This window comes from Gracilinanus agilis, chromosome 4, assembly GCF_016433145.1.
Source record: "Gracilinanus agilis isolate LMUSP501 chromosome 4, AgileGrace, whole genome shotgun sequence".
Taxonomy (NCBI): Eukaryota; Metazoa; Chordata; class Mammalia; order Didelphimorphia; family Didelphidae; genus Gracilinanus; species Gracilinanus agilis.
In genome coordinates this window covers 28,309,613-28,334,689 of record NC_058133.1, presented here as the reverse complement: position 1 = coordinate 28,334,689, position 25,077 = coordinate 28,309,613, and the positions used below count along the sequence as shown (strand labels likewise).

Here is a 25,077-nt window from a genome sequence, read left to right as displayed (position 1 = left end):
TTCTCTGGAAGCAGTGGCCTTCTCACTTCATACTTAGTACTGGGATAAAAACAATAATTCTAAGCTTTTGACCAAAAAAAGCTCTGAGATATTAGCATAGTGAAGACTAGCATTAGTATTCTTACCACGATCAGGAATAAATGAAAAAACTGATAAAGCTTCTCTCCTCCATTAGAGGACTGTTTGAAATTAGCATTTCTTTCAAGAGAAAAGGGTAGCTTATGATATGTTTTCAGATCTGATGGTAAAAAGTAAATGTCATAATAATAATGAATTATGAAAGACCAAATGCAAATACAGAATGCTTTAATAAGATCCAATTTAATAAAGTCTGTAAAAATAATGGACTTTTAATAACACGGGTCACAAAAGGCAAAACAGTGGAAATTCTGAGGGCTGGCCACTGGTACTGGCTTATTAATTCTTAATTATGTTCATGAAAGGCAACTTAAATCGTGTGTTTTCTTATGCCTTATGATAATATTTTAGGTAACAACTGCTTTGAAATGTATGTTCTGGCTGATGAGCAAAGTCCTATTGTCACATGAGCTAGAAGGCAAGTCTATTTGGAAAGACAAACGGCATTAAAATACCATGTGCTCAGATTCATTGGAGACCCAAATTCACAACAGAATTGGCCCTTTTCACTCTTAAAGCCAGTACATTTCTTGCTGGGAATCTGTTCCTTATTGTGGAACCTTTGGCTGATTTTCCCCAAAGGCCTGTGATAGTAGAAGTTGCCCTCTGGTAAGAGGACAATGGTGCATTGGGGGGGGGGGGGGGGGTTGGGGGAGGGTGTCCATATTATCAGTGTTCACAATGGAACCTCATCATCCTGGTATTTGGTATATTTGGCAAAGACAATCATTGCTCATTTATAGTGACTGAAGTTTGATAATATGATTTCTATGAAAAACTTTGTGAAAACAGGTGTACAAGGAGCTTTATTCCCAACTGCTAGATGAAGAACCTTGAGGCTCAGGAAGCATGTGACTTTTCCCAGAGTCATGCAGTTAATAACTATGAGCTGGGGCCTGGAATCAAGGTTTTCCTGACTTTGAGGCTAATCCACGGTCTAATATATTAAGCTTCTACTTCATGGCCTTTTATTCCAGGCCCTCACAAAGCACTTTGTTCATTTCTCTCTAATGCATTTTACTATATGGCATTTGTCTATGCATCATACTCCTCTATGTAGACTTGGATCTCCTTGAAGGCAGGAGCCAATGTATTATTTAAACTATGCATCTCCCCAAAGCTCTGCATCTAGCAGGCATCAAGTCCAGGCTGTTCCTTCTACCTTCTACCACAAAACCCATCAAGTTTTCATTTAGCTCCAGCAAGAGGACTTCTAGAGATGGGGAAGAACTCAGTATCTTCTGGCATAGCCCACTCCACTTTGGGATGGCTTGAGGCATGAGTTAATTAATTTTCCCTACCATAAACTACTGGAATATTTCTGATTCTGCCCTTTGGGGTCAAATGGAACAAGGCTAATCCTTCTTCAAAGTGATGACCCTTTAGAAACCAAAAGACAAATATCATGCATGTCCTCATTGCCTCTTGATTTTCTAGGGTAAGGAAATGTCCACAGTTCTTTCAATTTTGGAAATGCCCTGAATAAAGCAGCTGAGAAACAGGCTTCAAAGCATTCTGTAACTCAAGGCCCTACAAATCCACTGCTGGTGTCCAGACATTTCAAGGGCTCCATGAAAAGTACCAGAACTATTCTGGGCTAAACCCTGTGCAAGAGGCATAAACTTCTAGACTAAATTTCCCTCAATCATGCCTAAGAGAGTTGTGTCTAGCAAAACTAGAAGACCACATCCTACTTTTCCTCCTCCCTCCAACTAAAATATTTGAAGCCTTTCTTGACCCTACTCTGATCATTTTGTGAATTCTTAAATCAAAAAATATCAGAGCCAACTAGAAGTCCATTTTCTAGGACCAGGAGAAAATGAGAACATGCTGCTTTCACACCAGTTGGACAATGTGTATCACACCATCCACTGAACAAAGAATGGGATATCCTGACTGAACAGGATACCCATGATGATGGCTCGGGTGCTTTCAGAAATCAATTTCAAATCAATCTGAAATGTCAAACTTTTATAAATCAGTTTAATTCAACAATTTATTTCATTATATCCATTCAATCACCAAATACTAAGCACCTGCTATGCTCAGAATTACCATTTTGGGAGGAGGAAAGACAAACAGAATACCATGAAGGGCAGCAGAGAGGCCTTAAGCCAACTGCTGATGGAAGTTCTGGGTGGAGGAGATGGGGAAGTGGAGGCAGTCATTAACTGGAGAAGGCTTCTTAGCAGAGACAGTATCTCAGCTTAATTTTCAGGGTTAGGGAGGAATACAACAGGTGATGAGGAGCATATTAAGCTCTGAAAGGTTATCTAAGTTTTCACTTTAACCACATTTATCACAAATTTCAAGGGTCACTTTTCCTCAAGAAAGGACAAGAATTCTTTGCTAACAGTCCAGTTTCTTGTATGTTGTGATAGAGAAAGTAATTTCCAGACATGTCATAAATGGTTGTCATCCTAGGGGAAAGGTACATTAACATGCATTGTACTATTTTCAGTTTCAAGCCTAAAGGAAAAGAATCAGGAATAAGGGCAGAATTGACATTCTGACTGCATTTGATTCAACCCTAGGAAGCTCCATTTTCCAAATGAAGGTGAATCAATCTATCCATTTGATGGTAGTTATACTAATTTTAATCTGTGCACACAAAATAATTTGAGGGCATATTTAACTGGAAAAGGAGGTAGTCAGGGAGGCAGAGAAGAGATAACATGGAAGACCAACTGATTGCCATTTGGTATGAGAAATGAATTACTCTTGAGATCTTCAGGCTAGCTGAATAGGTAGATCCTCTTTGGAGGACAGAGAAATTTCTGTCTATACCAGTGGAGAGAAGGTCCACACCAAGAAACAAGAGAGTCATGGAAGTAAGTACTTTCCTCAGAACTCTTGAAGGAAAGACATAATGCAAGTAGTTATACCTCCATTTGAATATAAGAAGTGAGAGACCTCCTGTGAGTTAAGTCACTTGCCCAAGATCACACAGTTCAGTTCCTACCTTTGATACAATATTTATGACCTGTGGTCAAAAGCCTTAATTTAAAATTCCCATCTCCTACTGAGGAGGAGAAGGTAGCAATCACATATGGGAGATCCTGGTTCAAATCCTGGCTCTGACATTTAGTAGCTGTGTAATCTGGGGCACAGGTATTGAATTCTCTGCTTTGGTTTTTTCCTCCATAAAAATAGTAATATTTGCAAAAAAATACTTGGAATCAGAGAATTGTTGTAGCCATAAAAAGCTATAGAAATGCAAGGTATGTTTGTGTATGTGTGTGTGCACACGTGCACATGCATGCTTCCTGAATAAATGAATAAAAAAAAATTAAAACCTCAAAATCCTTACCTTCTGTCTTAGAATCAATATTGTGTATTGGTTCCAAGGCCAGAAAAGCAGTAAGGGCTAGGCAGTAGAAGTCAAGTGACTTGCCCAGGGTCACATAGGTAGGAAATATCTCAGACCACATTTGAACCCAGGATCTCCCATCTCTAGGCCTGGTTTTCAGTCCACTTGAGCCACTAGTTGCAGAAAAAACATTTCTTAAGCATTGTGCTAATGACTTAGAATACCAAAAGAAGAAGTGAGAGAGACCTAGACCTCTAGGAACTCACATTCTAATCTGGGGAGACAACACATAAAACAAAGTCCAATTGTAGGGCAAGTTGAAAGGCCCACAAGGCCTAAGGGAGCAGAGGAGAGCAAAGGGCAAAGTTAAAGGCTCCTTCCATTGCATCATCTGGTTAGAGAATGGTGCTGAGGCCTGGAGGACATCAAGGCAAGGCAGTTGGTACCTCCCATCTCATTCAAGTCCTGTGAGCAGTCATGCAGCCTGGATAGGGCAAAGGAGGTAGGGCATCCCTTCCCAGGATAGGCATAAGGAGAAATTGAGGGCTCTGGGCTTAGATTTGGAAGAAGGATTTAGTAGGAATCTAAGAATGGAGTAGCATTTCCCAATAAGGAAAGGCCTAGAGCAGTGATTCCCAAAGTGGGTGCCACTACCCCCTGGTGAGTGCTGCAGTGATCCAGGGGAACAGTGATGGCCACAGGTGCATTTATCTTTCCTATTAATTGCTATTAAAATTAAAAAAAATTAATTTCTAGGGGGCTAAGTAATATTTTTTCTGGAAAGGGGGTGGTAGGCCAAAAAAGTTTGGGAACCACTGGCCTAGAGGGAGAAATGGAAAGGAGATTAATTTTACTACATAGCACTGTGACTTAGGGCCCTTTCCTGGTCTAAGTCTCAGAGAATGTCATTTTTCTTTTGAATGACTTAATGGCCTGAATCACACCTCAGTCAAAAAGCATTTACTAAGCACTTTGTATATGCCAGACATTGTGGCTTAGGGATACAAATAAAGAGAGGTAGGCCCTGCTCTTAAGGAGCTCATATTCTAGTGGGGGAAGTGTGCTCCTAATATGTAGATACAGGATATACGAGAAACAAATACACAGTGACTTTTGGACAGTAACAAAGAGGAGTAATCAGAAAAGGTATCTTGAAGGAGGTGGTCTTCTAGCAGAACCATGAAGGTAGCTTCCAAGAGGCAATGATCAGGAGGAAAAGCCCTGCAGGGAGATCATAGAAGAAAATCCTTGCAGAGGTCTAGTGTGAGAAGTAATGTATCACTAGGCTAGAAAGATAAGCTGCGCCCAGGCTGGGAAGGGCTTAAAATGCCGAAGACAGAAGTTTGTATTTAATTCTAAAGACAAGAAGGAAGCTGAAGCTTCTTGAGCAGGGAATGTAATGATCAGATGGAGCTTTAGGAACATTAACTTGACAATTTTGTGGAGGGTGCATTAGAAAGGTAGAAACTGGACAAAGGCAGAGCCCCCACCAGCAGGCTATTGTGATCACCTGGGTGAGGGGTTATGAAGATCTGAACCAGGGTGCTTGCTTGTGGGCTGAGGACAGAAAAAGAGACAGAATCAAAAGATTTTGAGGAGATCAGACCTGGGCAGTGGTTGGAAACAGAGCCCAAGAAGAGGAAGGGTTGATCATTCTTGGGCAAATGAGACCAGGTGATGGGAAGGATGCTGGTGCTCTCAACAGAAGTAGGGAAGTAAGGAAGAGAGGTGAGTTTACAGGGAGAGATGAGTTCTGTTTAGGACATGCTGAGTTTTTGGTGCCTATGGGGACAGCCTGCCTGGTAGAGATATAGAGATGTGGAGCAGGGGTAAGAGGGGTAAGATGAGAAAGACGAGGAATCAGGGCCAAATACGTTTATGGCTAGCACAGAGATAAGAGTGGAATCCATGAGAGCTCATGAGATCCCCAGGGGAAAAAGTAGAGAGAAAAAAAGAGGAGAGGGGCCTGGACAAATACTTTGGATATCTTCACATAGGGGATTGGTCATAAATGATGATTTATAGTTCCTGAAAAGGAGACCAAGAAGGATCAGTCCTATATAGGAAGAGCTCTAACAATTGAGCAGTGCCACAACCCCGAAAAGAGACAGGATTCATAGTACCCATCTACTCTCTATGTCTAGAATGTACTCCTCCCCTTCTCAACTTCTGCTTCAAGAAGCACTCCTCCATCCTTTAAGAGAAAGCTCAGGCACCATTTTCTATATCGAGGTGTCAAGTGTAACCTATATGTAAGGATCTCTGTGGGCTGTATATTGACTACTTAAAATGAAATTTTGTTGTATTTTTATTTCACTAAATATTTCCCAATTATATTTTACTAGGTACTTGAGAAGGTTATGGGTTGAATTTGGCCCCAAACTGTCTCTGTTCTACACAAAGTTTCTCCTGATCCCTCACTTCCAGTGTCCTCTCTCCCAAACTCCTTTATTTATCTACTTTCTATTCACACTCCATGCATTTATGTGTGTACTTGCTGGCTCTCTATTAGAATGTAAGCTTGCTGCATGCAGAAATGGCTTCATTCTTTAGACCTGTACTGACATCCAGCAGGATTTTAGTAAATGCTTTTTGCCTGGTAGTCAACAATATCAAAACTGGATAAGTCAAGAGGCAGAAGAGGACTGAGAAAAAGCAACAAAGACGGGAGAAAAGAGGTGGGGTGGGGCGGGGGCAGAAAGTGATGGCAATGAAGACTGGACTTTTGTGAGGAAGGAGAGACATAGAATGACGGCTTGAGGGGAACTAGGGTCTGTGAGGGTTTGGGAAAGGATGAAGGAGATGTGGGCCTGTTCGAAGGCAGCAGGGAGCAGTCAATGGATTAGGAGATGGAGGTGATGTGTGAGAGGCTTGTCTTCCTGGGGATCAAAGGCAGCAGCAGAAGGGCTGGTTGGCATGAAAAAGGAAAAGCACTGCCACATCCTCTGAAAATAGCAAAGGAAGTGAAGATGAGAGATAATGCAGAGGTGAACAGCTATAAGGGACTAGGGAGACAAGAGAGGGCACTTCTGACACCTGGCTTCAATTTATTTTTTTTTTCTAGTAAAGTCTCAGTACCCACTGAGAGGAGGGGAGAAGTAACAATGAATGTGGTTTAAGGAGAGAAGAGGTTAGGAACAATTGAGGCAGAACAGCCATCAGGGACAAATGAAGGACTTGGAACGTAGCAGTCTATACTCAGGTGAGGCTGGAACACATAAATTTATGGTGGAGCCAAGCAGCAGGGGCATGACCTTCTTTAGCAGTGTTCAATAGTGTGAGCAGGAGGACAGAAGGCAGATAATGGTGGAAACTCAGGGTTGGACTCTGAGAAATGGATGAGAAGTGAAAAGGCAAGGGAGCAGGCGATTCCAGGATTGAGGGCAGACTCAAGTCAAACTGAATGCCAGAGGAGGAAACCTGGTAGCCTTGTAGGGTTGAATTCTGGCCTGGCAGAGATGGGAGGTAACAACCAAGTCCTGAGCTGACAAGGTAGTTCCTTAAGAGACATGTCTGCAGCCATGCTAAGTTTTCTCTTGTTCTTATCAAAGGCTGGTCTTGACAACTGTATCTGATTCAAATGTGTTCTTCCTGAATATCGGTAATCAGATTAACAGAGGAAAAACCACTCTTTTTGCTCCAACATTATCTGTGAAACACAGTGACCTTTTTCACCAAGCAGTTATGGTTTTCACCCAAATCACCTGATGTAGCCACTGGTAAGCTCCTTTAAATGGTCTATGGGAAATAGTCTCCAAGCAGGTATTTTTAGAGGGTTAATTTTCTACTTTAAAGCAGGTGATTGGGGTATCGTCCACAGTTTTAGCCATCATCTATCCACAGACATGCTTGTTTGAAATCGAAAGAGACAATCACCTTTCCTCCTTTGCCCCTATTTCTCCTCTCAGGGCTATTAGGAAGCTATTCAGAAGTGCCCCCCCTCCCCCGGAACAATGCTGTGCAGTAATTATGACGAGTTGACAAAGAGCTGTGAACAATTACAGAGCCCATTTGGAAACCCTACACTAATAAAGTCATTAGATGCCGCCCTTGCCATGGTCCTTCTAAAGGCTTCTGAAGTTACAAGAACACACGGCATTGTTTGTAGGGACAATTGCTGCTGGCAGAAGCAAGCCTTGAGTTAAACCGGGCTGCAAATTGATCTTGACATTCTGTTAAGGCCGCCACTGAAATCAAAAGCAGAGAAGAGCAGGAGAAAATGAGTAGGTAGGATGTAATCATGGAACAGGAGGGGTTCCTCCTCACCTTCTCTCCTCCTCCTCTGCAAGACAAACTGGGGGAGAAAATGACAAACTCGCCTGTGGTTTAGGACTTGGATTTTTCAGAGCATTAATTTGGCTCAGCCCAGGATGGTTAGGCTGCCAGGTGAGACTTTTCCTTGAAAAGTACAAGAAGGAAAATGTGGCCAAAAAAAGAAAAAGGAGTGAGGGAAGAGCATATTAGGGGCAAATTCTTTCCACAATTGGTGGGCAGGATTCCAGAAAAACTTAGTACTCCAGGCATACAAAGGACAACCTGATTAGTGGACTGATAAGCAGGAAGGCAGTGCAATCTATTAAACACTGAATTTCAATATAGGAGATCTGGTTCATTTCTTGATCATGGGCAAATCTGTCCTCTCTCAGAACCCATTTCCCACTCTGTTATCAATACTTAGATCACCTACTTCACTATTGTTGTTGGGAGTCACAGATGGGATGAGGGGGAGAGAGAAGGCAGGAAACAAGTCCCAAACTCCCATTTTACAGAGAAGGAAAGAGAAGCCTCAAAGATTAAGGGTCTGCCACAAGGTCCCACAGGGAGTAAGGAAGAGTGGGGATTCAAGTACAGGTCCATGTACTTTTTTCTCCAATAAAATAGGGCCAGCAATGTTCATATACTTAAGGTGCTTCTGTGAGGAAAGTACTTTGTGAATCCTGAAATGGTTTAGAAATGTGAATTTTTAATACTATTATTGTTCTCTGAGCTCTGGAGCAGGGAGGCTGGGGGTGGGGGAAAGGAAGGGATGGCTCACAGCTGGAGAGTAATACTCATGAAGCCTCCATCAGCACAGACCTCAACCCTGAGGTACATCTGCTGGGTCAGGGGGAGGGCCGGCATCACTGAGGGGGTTAGTCCAAGGGTCAGTCTCTCTGAATATGGCTAATTACAGAGAAGGAGGATGCAGGTGAAGGGAGCCTGCTGACAATAAGGGCTTAAGTCAATTAACTCTGGCCAAAGATTCAATAATGTGGAAAAGGACCCCTTGGAGATGCCGGTGATCAGGCACCTGTCAGCTCAGCAGAGGAAGCTGGCCCTTCCCTGAAATCCTGTACCCAAAGCTTGAAGTTCAAAAGCTATGAGATTAGTGTAAACAGGCAGCCTGGGAAAGGAGCTCCTTGTGGTGCTGATTTATAATATACCCAGAGTGATGAGAAGCACCAGGGACAGTGAGATCCAGCATCAGAGGACCATGGTTCAGATTCTGGCTCTGATCCTTGTCCCTGTACGTGGACAAGACACTTCCCCTGTGTGAGCCTCAGTCTCCCAATGAGGCCGGAAGAGATTATCTCTAAGGTCTCATTGAGCTATCAGCCACTGGTCAAAGATGATGTCCACTCAAGTGCTCTGGGCCACTTGCATGGTGGAGCCTTGGGACCTTAGATTGTATCCTGATTCTGATATTTCCTGGCTGCAGAACTGCAACAAGTCAATTGAACACTCAAATTGAGAAAGCACACGTGTCCATTGCACTCTCATTGGAACTAGGGAAGTGAAGATCAGGCATGGTCCCTGTTCTAAACACCATAGACTCTCTGAGCCTGTTTCCCCTTCTATAAAATGAGAAGAATACATGTAAGTAATTGCCTGCCAGCACTGAGAGAGGGAAGAGGAGGGAGGAAGATAAGTTCAATCATATAACTTAGGAAAATTTGTGTGGAAACTTGTTAAAACATGTAATTGGTAATAAATGAATGAATTAAAAAATTACAGCTTTGTCACCCTTAAGGCGGGCTGGCATGGATCTGTGCCAGGTACCACCTTCTTCCTTCCTTTGGCTCCCTTCCCCATTAGAATGTAAGACCCTTCAGGGCAGGGACTATCTTTTGACTAGTATTTTCAAAGCTTAGCACAGCATTGGGCAAGGAGCTGCTGTTATGATCATTATTTTCATTTGCCCCACAGTCCAAAGACTCCGGCAGGAGCCAGAGAGGCCTGGAAATCATATCCCAGAACCACAGAGCTTTTATCTGAGCTAGGCTCAGTCTAGCTCTTGTGATCTTTCCCTCACAGATGAGAGGACATTTTGTTCCTTTTTTTTTTTTTTTAAAGGTGGGGAAACTGAGGTCTAGAGAGGTTAAATAACTTGACTAGTTATTTAACATTCTGTTAGTAAGCAGGCATCTAAATGTTGCTACAGTGACTATAGTGCTGAACATGGAGTCAAGAAGACCTGAGTTCAAATCCAGATTCAAACAATTACTATGTAACCCCAATAGAGTCACTTCGAGCTGTCAGCCTCAGATTCCCCCAACTGCAAAATGAGGATAAGATCCCACAGTGAAGGGGTGTTGTGAGGATTAAATGAGATAATGTTTGTAAAGCACAGTGTAAACCTTAAAGTGCTCTCTTCATGTTAATTGGCAATGATCATCAATAATAAGCAACAGAGGTGGAATTTGAACCAAGTTTTGTATTCTCTCCATGAAGTTACCTAACTACCTATGAGGATTAGGTAAAAAACTAGGAATGTTTAGTCTGGAAAAGAGAATACATAGGGGGAGCCCCACAGCTGACTCCAAGTGTCTAAAAGGCTGTCCTGTGGAAGACAAATGGGTGTTTTTTGGTTGGGCCTCAGAGGAGAGAATAAGACACAAGGGAAGTGAGCGGCAGAGGGGAGTCAGGTTTGAAGTCCAGGGAGGAAGCGCTGGCACCATATAATGTGATAACCACAGTATAGGGCTTAACTATGTAGGCTGACTGATTACTTTCAGAATGCTTCTCTCCTCATTACCTAGGCAGCTGAGAGGTGCAAGGGCAGGCCCTGCAGCCTTCTGTGCCAGAAAGGACATTTGGCACCAGCAGATCTGGGTTCAAATCCTATCTCTTCTATTTTGGGGTTTCCACATGCCACTTAACCTCTTTGGTCTTGTTCCCTCCTTTGGAAGAAGAGGGGGTTGGATGACACACATGACCTCTCTTGGTGCTAGACTTTCTAATTTTTTTGTAAGAGATGAACACAGGAAGGTTTAGAAGGTCAAAGGGAGCCTGTGGCTGAACTCAGCTGAGAACTTTGGTCATAACTGAGCACCAGAACCCAGAGCAGAGAGCTCTTCCATCCCCTGGAAAATGAGGGTCACGAGAGAGATTTGTTTTGGAAAGTTCTAAGTAGCAGGAAGGCTGCTGTCACCCTGTTGCATGGATGGCTTTTTGCATAAAGAAGAAAGAAGAAGCCCGGGCAGGACAGACATAATTAGACACCTCAACTCAGGAGAATCACCTCTGACCCAGGTGGTGAGAAAACTCCAGGGTAGTGGAGCCCTCTGTTTCTAATAAATTATTTAAATTCATTGTTCTCTTAGCTTTCTGAGACAACTGTGGCAAATCCATGCTGACTGCATCCAGGAGGGAGTATTTCCACCAAATCACTTTATCTTTTCATCTGCTTTCAGGAAAAACAGCCTCCTCTTGTTGGGCTTTAGCTGCATGTGGTGGACTTTTATGGAAGGATGGGAGTGAGAATGAGGAACAGGGCCAGGAGAGCAACATTTCCTTGGATTTCTACAACATTTCTGAGAAAATTGGATGTTCTCTATCTAAAGCTAGTCTTAACTTACTATACAATGATATAGTTCATTGCAAATGTGGCAATTAAAGGCTTTTGAAATTCCAAGAACAGGGTTGAGAGATGGGGGTAAACCCTGGCTTCCACAGCCCCAAACTCTGTTTTATTTCCAAATACATTTTTCTTTTGAAATGTTCAAGGCCTTCCTGGTTCTCTTCTCCTTATCACAAATGTTAGGCCATCCCAAGATGTTAAGGAAAGGGCCTCCCCACCCCCACCACCATACTTCACAATCCATCCTGGGCCTCATTGAGAAATAGCTCCAAAGCCTGAAACAGGGCCTTTATTTGGTGTTTTACAAAGTGTCATAAGGAGTTAATAGGACACAGCTGTACAGGCTCTGTCTAATCAGCAGCTTCTGTCGCTTTGGTCACCGCAGGTATCTGTGTAACCTGCACACTCCGATTACTAGTGTATCAAAGTTGTGCCACTTCACAGACTTCTTGAGAGAAACATAACAAAGCAATTACATGGCTGTTGATTGTCAGTCAGAAAAAACCCTTCTCCAACACTGTTTTTCAAAAGAATCGACACTGCAATTTTTTGTCATTGTAAAATAAAAGGGGCGAGGGAATTAAATGGGGACGGGAACAAAATAACAGCAGGTAGCCGGCTGAACTTCGCCACTACAGATGGTTTAGAAATAGTGTTTCCTTCTCCACAGAGCTGGGGGATAACAAGAAAGGAGGAGCTTCCTCGCTGCCACTGAATGGCAGTACCCAAAGGGTTAGCCCAGGCTCCAGGCTCCGACCGGCCTCATGAAAGGCCTCCGAGGCCGCATTTTTTGATCTGTTTTGGCCATTGCTTTTCATCACCTTTAACTGAGTGTGAATAATCACCCGATTTCATTTAAACAAATACAGGTGCTGAAGGGCCTTGCTCTCTGGAGCACAGGGAGCATTTCCAAAGCAGGGTGAAGAGAGTCAGCTCCCGCTCCGGGCTGCCTGGTGAAAGAAGGAATTCGTGGAGGAAGAAGGGACAACGGTTCTTGCAACCTGGCAGCATCAAGAGCAAGAATCATTTCTGTGCAGGTGCCCCCCTTCCCAATTCAGGACATCTGGCTCTGCTAAGGAGACAAGTGGGATGATTTCTAGCTGCTCTGCCTGTTACTTAAAGGGGGAGAGCAGCGTAGCCAGGCCCTGAAGTGAATTCATTTCATCTCTTGTTCACAGGCCAGCAGCTTGTGATTGTGAGTGTGTTAGCACACCCAAAGTAGCATCACGGGGTGTGCTGGAGCCACATGTGTAATTAAACACTTTGGACCCTCTCTCTGCTGAGAAACTCAAACAGGCTTGACTCGGAGAATTATTCCTCACTCAGAGATATTATGATGAACAAACTAAGTAAACTTCTCCCTGCGGTGAAGGAGGGGATTTTTTCCCCCTATTGAGAATATGGACGAATTGCTGGCTGGGTGCAAAAGAATGTGTGCAATAAGGCGATTACATCAATTAGTGTATGGTAGAGTTAAGCCATTCCCAACCCTCCTGGGCCGGGCCACAGGAGCGCTCTTCCTTCGCCACTGAAGTTATTAAAAGTAAACTCATCATTAGCACTATGTGGGACACTTCAATGTTGGGTGAACCTTAAATCATTATTGAAACAGACTTGCAGGGCTCAAGAAAATTCATGGTAATGATTTTTACTGCTTTTAAGAAAGGCTAGAAAAGTTGGGGGGTGGGGTGTATGCGCGCACGCGTACATGTGTGTGAGAAAGAATGTATTGTGTATCATCTATACATACATACATGCTTTGGATTTTTAGACTTAAGGGAATAAATCTCATCTATGGCCAAATACCTCCCAACACTGAAGCATTGTTCTATTAGCTGATCAAGGGCAAGAAGCACTGATCTAAGGAATTGCGCTAACAGAGGGCCTGAGGAGGCAGATTCCAGAATTCTGTGCTTGCTCAGACCAGAAACCAGTCTATAAGCCTCTTGCCATATGATGGCCCTTTTGTAGGGGTTTAGAGGTGGGGTGGGGGTCCAGGGAGGTTATCTTGGGAAACAGATCAATTACCTTGCTCTGTTTGCTTCTTTTGTCATATCCCATGCCCAGGTTATGAAATTCTGACTCAGATAAGAGACAATGGATTCAGCACAGAGCATTTGTGAGCAGAAGACGTTGGTTAAAACACTTTCATCGTGATGGAGGTAGATAGCCAGAAGCTTTCTCTGTAAAGAAGAGAAAAAGCTGGTCAGTCCACATGCTTCCCCCACTTCAGGTTTCTTCTCTAGTTTGACAATAGTGAGCAGGGATCAGACAGATCTGCTCCCCACCTGCCTTCTTCTCAGCATTATCCCAGCACTCGGCTTCCCTTACATGAGGTTTCAGAGGCTGGGGCGCCAAGGTGCCTCTACCCTCTGCACAATGCCCCCCCCTCCCCCTTACAGATTTCTGGTCATACATGCTAGGCTGTCTCAAGTGGAAACGGCAACAGGGTCACTGGCTTTCCCTTGAATAAAAGGCATGTGCCAGACTTCATATCGAATGCACATTTTCAATTTGTACAGACGCATTAATTTTGAATTGTTCGGTTATTCAGAGAAAAGAAAAACTCACTGAGGTCTGATAACCAAAAATCCTTTAAAATATTTTTATATATTTTTAATCTGAATAGTCAACATTCCCTTTCTAAGATCAGAGGAGAGGCTCTGAAATGCCATTTTCTTTTGATTTTCTTTCTAGAGGTGATCTGAGATCCCTTAAAGCCCCCCAATTATAAGCATTCCCAGAACTGAAAGGAAAGAAAACCAGAAGACACACTGAAGTCTGCATAGATTATTATAATAAAAAGCTCCATGGGTTTTCTCATATTGAAAATATTTGTCTCATATACCAATGGTGGGACTTGTCTGAAGGGCAGTTCTTCACATTTGGGAAACTGGCATGACAAAACCCCACAAGCTCAAGGCAGAAACTGAAATAGAAACCATGGCTTTTGTCGCATGCTGCTGTTTCTCTTGCATGCAACAGAGGATCCTATATGAAAGCAGTCATAAATGGTCAGACGAAAAAAAACGAGGGGACTGGTGACAGCTCATTTCTTGTTAAAACAAGTCTCTCCAGTTTACAAAGCATTATCTCCATTTTACACACTTGAAAAATAAATCTAAGAGAAGGGTGACTTGCCCACGGTCTGGCTGCCAGAGGTGCCAGGCATGGGCATTCAGATGAAAAAACCAGCCTCTCTGTCCAGCTCCCTCCTTCTGCCTCCTCAGCACCACGAGAAGTAACAAGCGGGCACTGGGATGGCATGGATGTTCTCTGCTTTAAGGTACAGCAGACACACAGCCCAATGAGAGTCAAAAAGTGTTCTATGAGGATGTGGTGAAGGAAAAGGTCAAGCAAGATCTAGGTCTTTCTTTTGGTGTTCTGTAGAAAAAGAAATAGTCCCCAGACACCATGTCAAGGAAGGCCAGAAAAGTGGGTGTAGGAAAAGGCAAGAAGAGCAAAGCTCTTCACCTAAGCCAGGGAGGGAGGGAGTGAAGATGTGATTGTTCCCATGCAGATAATAGGGAGCATGAGGCTCAAGGTCACACATTAAATGTACAGTCTGTACAGTCGCCTAATTCCCATTCTAGGGCTCTCTTCAATGCATGAGGAAAAAGCAGAGAGTATCAGTGATTTCTTTGGAAATTGTTGTAGAGGCAAGCAACACAATTTTGCATACGGGAACTTGGGGTTCAAATTCTGAGTTTCCCCCTCTCTGGGTCTCATATCTCTTGTGGGTAAAATGAGGCTGTACCAGACCATCTCTAACGCTTTTTACAACTCTAAGCCTATAATCTCTCAATTTCCAGTTTCCTAGAAGGTACGACATCTGAACTATCATGGTGACTGATGCTGTTCCCCAGAGTTCCATAAACTAGCTGGCCATGGTGGCAGAGAATAGAGTGGATCTGAAGACAGGCCAGGTCCTAGAACTATCTATGGGGCTGCTGGGTATGACCACCTGACTCCAATGTAGCTTTGGCTGACTGACTGGCTGGCTGGCTAGCTGTGTAGGGATCCTCATTGAGACATTTTATAATCACAGAGGTAAAGAGACAAGATGCCATTTGGGAGCAAAGAGTTATTAACACAGTCTACAGGTCTAGGACAAATCACTTTCTCTCTTAGAGCCTCAGATTCTTTATCTGGCATTGGTCTGTAAGGTCTATTTCTGCTCTAATATTCTATGGTTCTATTTTCTAATGTTTCATGTTCTAAAGTCCTTTCAAGCCATAATATTTATATCTATATTCTAAGATGTTCTATGTTCTAAGAAGATTTCTAGCTCTGACATTCTATGTTTTAAATTCTAAATTCTAGGTCTTACCATTCTACATTCTCAAGTTTTGATGTTCTGGGTTTTTATATTTCTTCTGTCTCTGAAAATCCCAGTCTCTTTTGGCTCTATAGTTTAATGATTTGAAGGCAAAACAGGTTGTAAGTTCAGATTACTTCTGAAGATGAGTTTAGGAACACCGATTCTTCTGAGAGATAATTTTTTAAAATGGCATTATCACTATTTTTGTAGGCTAACTCCAAGTGCATAGATGCCTGAGAGAAACCATCATGTAATTGTAAAGCCTACATTGTGAGAGCTGGGGGGGACTTTGAGGTCTATCTTGTGCAACCAGATAAGGAAACTGAGGCGTGGAATAACTAGGTAATTTGCCAAGGTCACAGAGAAAATGAGTGGGGGGGGGGGGGGGCTGCCATGGGGACTCGGGCTCTGGATTCCCAGCCCAGTCCAAAAGTGTTTCCACTCCACCAGGCTGGTGATTCTGCATGAATGCACCTCAGCAACTCTATCTAATGCATCACTGGGAACACTCAGCTATCCATTGAAAAATCAGCATCGTTCTGGCCAAACATGGTCCATGGTTAGTTAAATCTTTAAAATGCCCACTTCTTCAAAGAACACCCCAAAGGAACATTAGACTTTGGGAAAGAAATTAGTGATTTACACTGATATCGTGCTGATTTAATTTAAATGCTCTTCAAAACAAAACACACATGTGCCCGGCAAGGCCGTTAATAAGCCCAACAAGGCGAGTTCCACCTAAGTGCAGCCAACAATGTTGACTGAAACGAAACTTGAAAATCCAGGCCACGGATGCACAATATCATGTAATAAAACAGCATCTCTTTGGTGATATTTAATTTAAAAAGAAGAAAGAGGCCGGCCGAGATCGGGCACTGTCTGTTTGGGAGGATCAGCCACTCTGCATTTCAAAGCGCTGGTCCCTGCAATATCCAGGTTACTGTGCTAGAATCCCGACTATTATCCAGCCCTTGTAAGAGAGGGAGGGCAAAGATGTGTTTACTCAGTGATTAAGGCCTTAGAATAAGCCTCTCGCTCCTAGAGAGACAGCTCCCCACTTATTCATTTGGGCCAATTCACAAAGCCCTGAAAGATTAAACATCCATGCTGAGAAGACAAGCGAATGCAGACGGTGAAAGAGAAATAAAAATTCTTTAAAAACTCTGAGATGACTTCATTATTTTTCCACAAGGAAACTTTAGGAAAGTGTTTAGTTAGAAAAAAACCCACATTGACCTCTCTCTAAACCCTTAATCTTTCCTTTGTGGCGGGTCTGCTTTGTGGTAAGCGGCTGGCGCGGCTCGCTCACTCGCCCCCCTTTTCACTGGGAAAGCTGAGAGAAAGGCTCGGGAGCAACTGTGTAAGTTCCAAGGCCACTGTGAACTGAAGAGTCCAGTAAAGGACACTGCAGCGAAGCCCATTTTCAGCTCTAAATTCAGTGTACAAAAGTGGGCCCTGAAGAAAGCAAGCATCCTGGAAGGATGCTGGGCCTGCCCTGAGCTGGGGGCGAGGGAGGGTCAAAGGATCTCTGCTGGCTCACATCTGTTGGGTTCAAATATCTCCTAATGGTGGTGATGGGGGTTGGAGAGGAGAGAATGGGGTGGAGACAGACATATATTCAGCCTCCAGAGAGTTTTAAATCAGTCATGGGGAGGCTTTGGTCACTGGCTGGCTGAGACTCACTCTGGGGAAGGCAGAAGTAACTGATTCTGCATAGCAAGGGCAGATGGCACAATCAAGGGACTGTGCCCAGCAACAAGGTTGGGAACACAAATGGTAATGTGATCAGCTAACACCTGAGCAGGACAAGGAGCAGCAGCAGCAGTTTAGGAAAAGTGTGAGAAAGGTCTTCACTTATATCCACCTGGCTAGTCTTGAGTCAGCAAATGGGGGCTGGGAGCTAGGGGGTGGTCTGTCTTGCCTTTGAGGGACAGAGGGAGGATTCATATTTCTAGCAGTGTAGATTCTGGCCTTTAGGAATTCCTTTAGGAATCAGTCTTTATTAATAAATATTTGTTGACTGATTTATGGCTAGCTGTGGCCAAAAGACCCATCACACTATGAGGACCTTTTTTGGTGCAGAGTCTGGGCACTTAGGCTATATGAAGATTGCCCAGCTTGGCCACACCTTTTGGAGGTCATGAGCCATTGACATGGCCTTTGGGGTCCAAAGGACTCTTCCATGACGTAGGGCAGTGCCAGAAAAGGATCTGAATGGAAGTAAAGGAACACAGTGAATGAACAAGGGTCAGTGCAGAGGGGAAGTGGTCCTCAGATCACCCAACTGTGCTATTCTTCTCAAAATTCCTGTGCTTGGTAGGCTCTATGGTATCAAATCTCTGGGGTCCTAAAGAGCACCAGCAAAAAAATAATATTTTGGTACATGAGAAATGCCAAGAAGGTACCAATCTAACTTGGCTCTGAGCTACAAAGACCTCAAGACTTCTTTGACAACCTAGAGAAATTAGTTAAATAGAGAAAGATGCTGAGCTCCAAGGAATAAGAACAAGCTTCCTCACTTCTTTTTTGAAAGTGTGACAATCTAATGAGAGGACATCCATGGTCTTTGACTTAAATTATTTTAAATTATATGATCCAAAGCACAAATGATTTCTAAGGGTGGTCATTTTCCAATACACAGCTGCTGCTTATTCCGAGGATGTTTCTCCACTGGACAAAATCTAGTTGTTAATGTGGCACAGACTCTGCAGCATGGGCCTCTTTTAGTTTGGGGAATAGGAAGCCTAGAGATCTCTTGAAGGCAGAGGGGAAAGAATGGGATCTGGACTGTAGGACTTAGCTTCAAAGTTTCACTTTAATACTTCCTAACTTGAGGAATGTCCTTCTCTTTTCTGGGGCTCTTCGCATTTGGAGAATGATAGAATGAAACCAATCTTCTCTCCAGACCCCCAATTCTATGCTACCTACAAACAGCCTTTTTGTACAGGGCCCAGTCAGTGCTGGGCTGGAGATGACAGTCTTTGGGCTAACCCAAACTAGAATGGAGGTGTTAAGTATGCAGCCAAAATAGAAATATTTTAACAAAATAAATAAAAACATAATAAATATAGGTAAGATTCCCTTTTAAGCCTAAGTCAACATGTTTCTGCAGGGATCCTTCTGTATGGACTAATGCCCCACCTCCCTTCTATTTTAATTTGACATCCCTTGTTCTTTTTGCTCTCTTACAACCTCAACAAACAGTCATCCAGTGTCTGCTAGGAAAGTTCCAGCAATGAGGAGCTCAGTATCTAGGATGGGAGACATAAAAGGTGGGGACCTTGCCCTCAAAGGGCCCACAGTCTGGCTGGAGAAAAAGGAGGTGTCTTCAAAGGCTGAAACCTGCCATAAGCAAGTAATGTTGTTCTAAGGATCTGAGTTCCCCACAGGGAGAGAAGATGAGGCATGTCTCCCCCCCCATCCCTATCCCCTCTTCCCATCTGGAAAATCTGCATAAAAATTTTTGGTCTTCCCTTCATACTAGAGAATTTTTCTGAATTTTATCATTTTCTCTTATGGGGTATTTACAGTACTTTATTGTATATTTTGGGTTAAGAATTTCTGAATTTCTAAATTTTTTCTGTCATCTGCTGGCCTTTATGTGTTTTCTGAGGCTTCTGGGAAACTCTCATTTATGCCAACTCAGAATTTATTAAAACTATGATAGGGGAAGTCACAATGTGGAAGGGATAACTGTATATCTACTGCATCATTCCCAGAAAGAAGTCAGATAGTCTTGAGTTTTAAAAACCCCTCACAGTGTTTCAGGGACAAGGAGCTCACTACCTTATGAAATAATTCTGCTTTGGGATGGTGTTAGCTGCCAGGCAGGCAATTGTCCTGGTTCTGCCCTCGAGAGCCAAATAGAATAAATCAATTTCCTCAGCTAGGAGACAGTCCTCTACCTATTTGAAAAGAGCAATTATATTCCCTGAATCAATGCCTCCCCAGTTCCTTCAGTTGATTATGGCCCATTCAAGGCTCCCAGGACCTCAGCTTCGCTACTTTCTCCTCCCCCCTAATCAATACAGACTCTTTGACAACTTACTGTCTCTCTTACAATTTTCCCTGAGAGGAGGTCCTGCTTCCAATTCTGTTGACCAGAGCTTCTCTTAATGAAAGGCAGTAGGGTCCAAATGAAAAGCACTAGAGATTGGGGTGTTAGTCCCTTCTTTAACAAGAGCCAGTTGTGTGACTTGACATGAATCATTTTCCCTCTTTGTGACTCAGTTTCCTCTTTAAAAAGAAGTTGGAGGGGGCAGCTGGGTAGCTCAGTGGATTGAGAGCCAGGCCTAGAGACGGGAGGTCCTAGGTTCAAATCTGGCCTCAGCCACTTCCCATCTGTGTGGACCCTGGGCAAGTCACTTGACCCCCATTGCCTACCCTTACCACTCTTCTACCTTGGAGCCAATATACTGACTCCAAGACGGAAGGTAAGGGTTGGAAAAAAAAAAAAAAGAAGTTGGATGAGATCATCTCTAAACTCTCTCCCAGCTCTGACATCCTTTGTTCAAAGGTCCTCTTGGTTCTGACATTCTCAGTTCTAAGACTTCTTCTAGCTCTGATACTGTAGGCTTGAAATCTCCTTCCAACTCTGACATTCTGTGCTCTATGTCCATTTTGATTAGGCAGAGCTGGTATAAGCATTTCAGAGAGAAGGCACATAATGTGACACGCCTCTGGCCAGCTCTTCCCCCCCACCCCAGGCATACACATAGGTGGGTAGAAAGGAAATGAGATGACAGCAGATCCATCTGAAGCCTTTGGCTTGGTAGTTTCCCTCCAGAGGACAATCAACAGGGCCCCATAGAAGGTTTTCTTTCTGGAAAGGCAAAAATACTCTGACCATTCTCTTACTTTCAATTTGCTAGCCCAGTAAGGGGCCAAAGGCTTCCCAGGACTTGATCACTGGATCAAGTTTCTTAAAGCAATGGGGCAACTGGGTAGCTCAGTGAATTGAGAGCCAGGCCTAGATACGGGAGGTCCTAGGTTCAAATCTGGCCTCAGATACTTCCTAGCTTTGTGATCCTGGCAAGTCTCTTAACCCCTATTGCTTAGCCCTTCCTGCTCTTCTGCCTTAGAACCAATGTATAGTAGTGATTCTCAGATGGAAGTTTAGGGTTTAAAAAATAAGTATCTTAAGGCAAGGCAGAAATCTTTCAATAATCTCTCTCTCTCTCCCCCCTCTCCTTCCTTCTCTCTTTTCTTCTTCTCTCTCTATTTCTTTCTCTCTCTCTCCCTTCCCCCCTCTTTCCAAATATGATTTTATGGTATCGATTTTGAAGGAAACTCCTCTGGCTCCTCCTTTGGGAAGGGGCCTGGGTCCTGGCTTTGCTGCTCAATCCCTGGATGACTTTGGGGAAATCTCTGTCCCTCTCTGGAATCTCTAAACTCAGATACTTATTAATGAGTTTCCACCTCTGTAAAATAGAACATTAAACAATACCATCTTGGAACTCCCTTCTATTTCCGACATTCCATTTTCTGAGGAAAACTGGGCACAATGAAAGGTGAACCTCAAAACATGGCAAGAATCAGTGATAACGACTAAATCTTTATGGAAGCCACAAAAGGAAAGGGATCCTTCATGATGAGTATATTGGCATCCAGACAAATCATGAATTAGAGCTAGAATTAGAGAAAAAAGATTCTGCTGCTAAGAAGGTCACCTGGGCTGTCAGCTAATCATTTCATCTCAGGTATTTATGTGCAGGGCACACCAAAGGCAGGGGTGGACTCTGCCCTCAGGATCACATAGCTGGAATGTCTTTCAGGCTATATTTGAACCCAGGATCCCACATCTCCAGGTCTGGTCTCAATCTGCTAAGCCACTTCACTACCCCAGAATATCCCATTTTTTAAAGAGCTCAAATTATTGAGAGGTCATATGGTATAGTGGATGGAGAGCTGGCTTTGAGTCAGGAAGATCTGTGTTCTAGTCCTGCCACTTAACCATCTGGCTGTATGATCCAGGTCAAATCATCACCTCTCCAGACTCTGGGCAACTCTCTAAGTCTATGAAGTACAGAGAAGGTGTTGGCCTGGATTGGAGGAGAGAGAGGTGTTTATGCTGAGGAAATCCCAGGCCTAGCCTGAGCCAGATCTAAACTCTTCACATTTCCCCTCCCAAATTACAAGCCAAATTGCTACAGACTGTCTTCCAACCAACCAAATCCACAATAGACAGGAGAAAATAAAAGAAGGATGACAAGACCCTAAGGCCCACTTATCACAGACTTGTATCAGAACTGGTGTCTAAGCCTTTCACATTAGACAAAAACCCCAATGGAGTAGGTTGCTAGCTCTGTAAGTTGGACCCAAGTTCTTGAGAAAGCAGAAAGGATGGCCAAGAACATGGACCAAGAGTAGAGATATTTGCTTTTCTTAAAACAGAAACCAATAGTCAGGCGTGAAATGGTAAGTCAAATCAAACAGCAGATTCTCTTGAAAGGTAAGAATAGAAACAAAGACCAGGAAATGCCAGTTGGGGTTGGGGGTCTAGGTTCTGTTGCCAGACTGAACACCATTCTCTTCAATTTGATTATTGTGTTTGGCAACTAAAAGAGAAGAAAAAGGAAGAGAAAACTCTAAGGCCTAAGTGGTTAGAAAATGGATACTAGCTAATAGAATATAAAACTCAAGGCAGTAGCTTATAGACCAGTGTGAAACAGCATATTCCTAAAACATCGAATTTCTGAAGTTTTAAAGCAGATGATAATCTTATCTAAGGGGAAGTACCGTCTTCTCCATTTGACAGAAGAGGAAATTGAGGCTCAGAACAGGGCAATGGCTTGCCCTATTTAATTGCCAAGGTTAACTATAATGCTAGGTCCCTTTGGCATCTTGGCAGCCTTGTACTTGCTCATATGGTTCCCCTGGCCTCAAGGGGCTCAGCAGCCTTAGCAGCTGCCAGCTACATTGAACTTGAACCTTCCTACCACACCTCCAAGAAGCCACATAGCACCCAGAGACCCAGTCCTAGTGAGGAGAGCCATGCTGTCCTGGGGCTGTCCATTCTACTTGGGACAATTTTGATTGTTAGCAATCAGAGAAGTTCAAGGAAGAAGTGACCTGCCTGATCAAGGAAGATCTTACTTCAAGTCCAAACTGGCATCTGCAGGTTCTGCCTAGTGTTCCTGGTTTTGCTTTCTGGAGTAAAGAAGAACAAACTTAGTCCCTCTTATGTGCCACCCAACTGAAATTATCATCTACTACAACCTCCAAGCCTATTTTAGGTGAACTGCTGTGGAGATATACCTCTCCTATCTTGTACCTAGGAAAATGATCTATGGAAACTTAGGCTGGGATTTGGCATTTATCCCTTTTTTCATTTCCTCTGTACTGGGCAGGATAATTCTGAAGAAAAGAAAACTCAATATCTGAGGGGCCACATTGGGGAAGAAGCCACAGAGCAGCCAGTTGAGGCTGGAGGACAAAGAAGACTTCCTAACTAGAGTTAAAGAAGCTCCTTGGGGAGAGCAAAGGCCTTCAAGCAGAGAATGGATGACCACTTGTCAATTGTGTTGTAGTGGGGATCCTTTTGGTAAAGGCTACTGGGCTCCATGCCTAATCCACATATTAAGATTAGATGAAATAATAATCATACTACTTTAAAGTGCAAACTCTAGCCTGGTATGCATGGAAAACCCCCTACAAAGTGACTGCAATCCACACGGTTCATCTTATGACCCACTGTTCCCCCTAAATAAATTCCCAGCTTCAATCCATGTGACCATGCTCATTCCCTAAGCACAGGTCACCTTGCATCAGGTCATCATGAGCCCAAGGGCAGAGATGGAGTCTGATTTAAACTCTATCTCTCTCATTAATGATTTCTATGCTCTGCACACAGTAGGTGCTTAATTGAAGTTTGCAGAATTGAAAGTTGATTTCTCATTCATTCATGAAAAACACTAGAGACATGAAGATATATACAATAAGACATTGCTCTAAAGGAGATACCAAGGAACCTACACATTTGTGTTGTACAAGGAAGTGAGGTAAGTGAAAAGGAAACACCTACGCAAAATGATTTGGTAAATGTGAGGAGGGCCTGGAAGGCAAGAGATGGAGATGGATGGGCCCATTCACTCATTTCCTCAATAGACATTGATTCTATATCACTGTGTGCAAAGTCCTGTGGTGGGAATGTAAAGAGATATGAATGAAGGTCCTGTGAAGCCTCATGGAGCTCACCATCTCATAAGGGGTCTATGATTCCAACACAAGAGCAATGTACCATTATTACCATGATCAGTGCAGAAGAGAAGAGGGAACTCAATGAGAGATTATCCACTGGGAAAACAGGAAAGGCTTGAGAGAGACAGTAGCATTGGAGCCGAACCCTCAGATATCCAAAAAGAGTGATCATGGGTTAGGTGGAAGCCAAAATGCACCATTTTTTTGCCCTTGAGGAACTCATATGAGATTAGGTGAGAAGATTAAAACATACACACTAGATTAAATTGAAACAATTGTAGTAAAATAGAGTCAGGATCATAAAATTTAAAACTAGAAAGGATTTTAGGAGATAAGAGGAATGTGAAGGCCAGACCCAAGTTATTGGTCCAAGGTCACACAGTCACGATTCTAGTTTTGCTCCTCTGACTTCAGTCCTCATTTTGCAAATGGAAAAGGTTTACCCTAGAAAGCATATTTTCAGCTTTGCATGTTGAAGGAATCTATATAGTTAATAGCAACTCCTGGAACACAAGACATTGACAACTTCCTGAATTCTTCTAATTCCAATTCTAAATGGGCTCAGCTGATTGCCCTGGTGGAGTAATAATGAATAGGCCACAGAAGTTCATATAGAAGGGACCTCTGGGAGAAGAGGTATAGCTTGAGATCCAGTTTGTGTTGGACACAAAAAGAGTGTGATAAATAGGACAAGAGCTGAGTCTCTAGAATGTATTACTATTTAAAGAGGGTGAAGGCAATTTTTAAAGCTTCAAGGTGCCAGTCATGGTTGTTCATTTATTCTGTGAGCATTTAGTAGGCATCTGCTTTGTGCCAGGTACTAAGTATATGATATTAGCCCTGAGATGATCCCTGAGCTGAGCTTTGGAAGAAATGAGGGATTCTCTGAGGCAAAGAGAGAAGAGAGGCAGGGCACTACAAGAATGAGGAGCAGCCTATTTAGAGGTGGTACATGGAATGTCATGCATGGAGAATATTAGGAAGATTAGTTTGACAACACCAGGAATGAGATAACAGATGTATGATAAACCAGAAAGGTAAACTGGAGACAGGATGCAAAGGGATTTAAAGACTCAGCAAAGGAGTCTGTATTTTATCCTAAAGACAAGAAGCAACTCCTAGAGCTATGTTGGTGAAGGCGTAGTATGCATGCCCTAGTGTGCTGGAAGGGGCTGCTCTATTCTCCCTCAACACTGTGCCTGAGGACAGTTTTCACATGCCTGGTCCCTCCGCCCAGCAGCTGAATGCAAGCACTTCCTCACTCCACTC

General features: G+C 43.3%; 1 protein-coding gene across 1 annotated transcript in view; it reads right to left on the bottom strand.

Moving 5' to 3' along the window:
* The window catches only part of FAF1 (Fas associated factor 1), a 433,472-nt gene that overhangs the window by 81,241 nt on the left and 327,154 nt on the right, over nucleotides 1–25,077 (bottom strand). Inside the window, exon 13 of the mRNA XM_044674693.1 lies at nucleotides 13,317–13,471. Coding sequence (XP_044530628.1) covers nucleotides 13,317–13,471 — 155 coding nt within the window. The remainder of the gene's footprint in view (nucleotides 1–13,316; nucleotides 13,472–25,077) is intronic.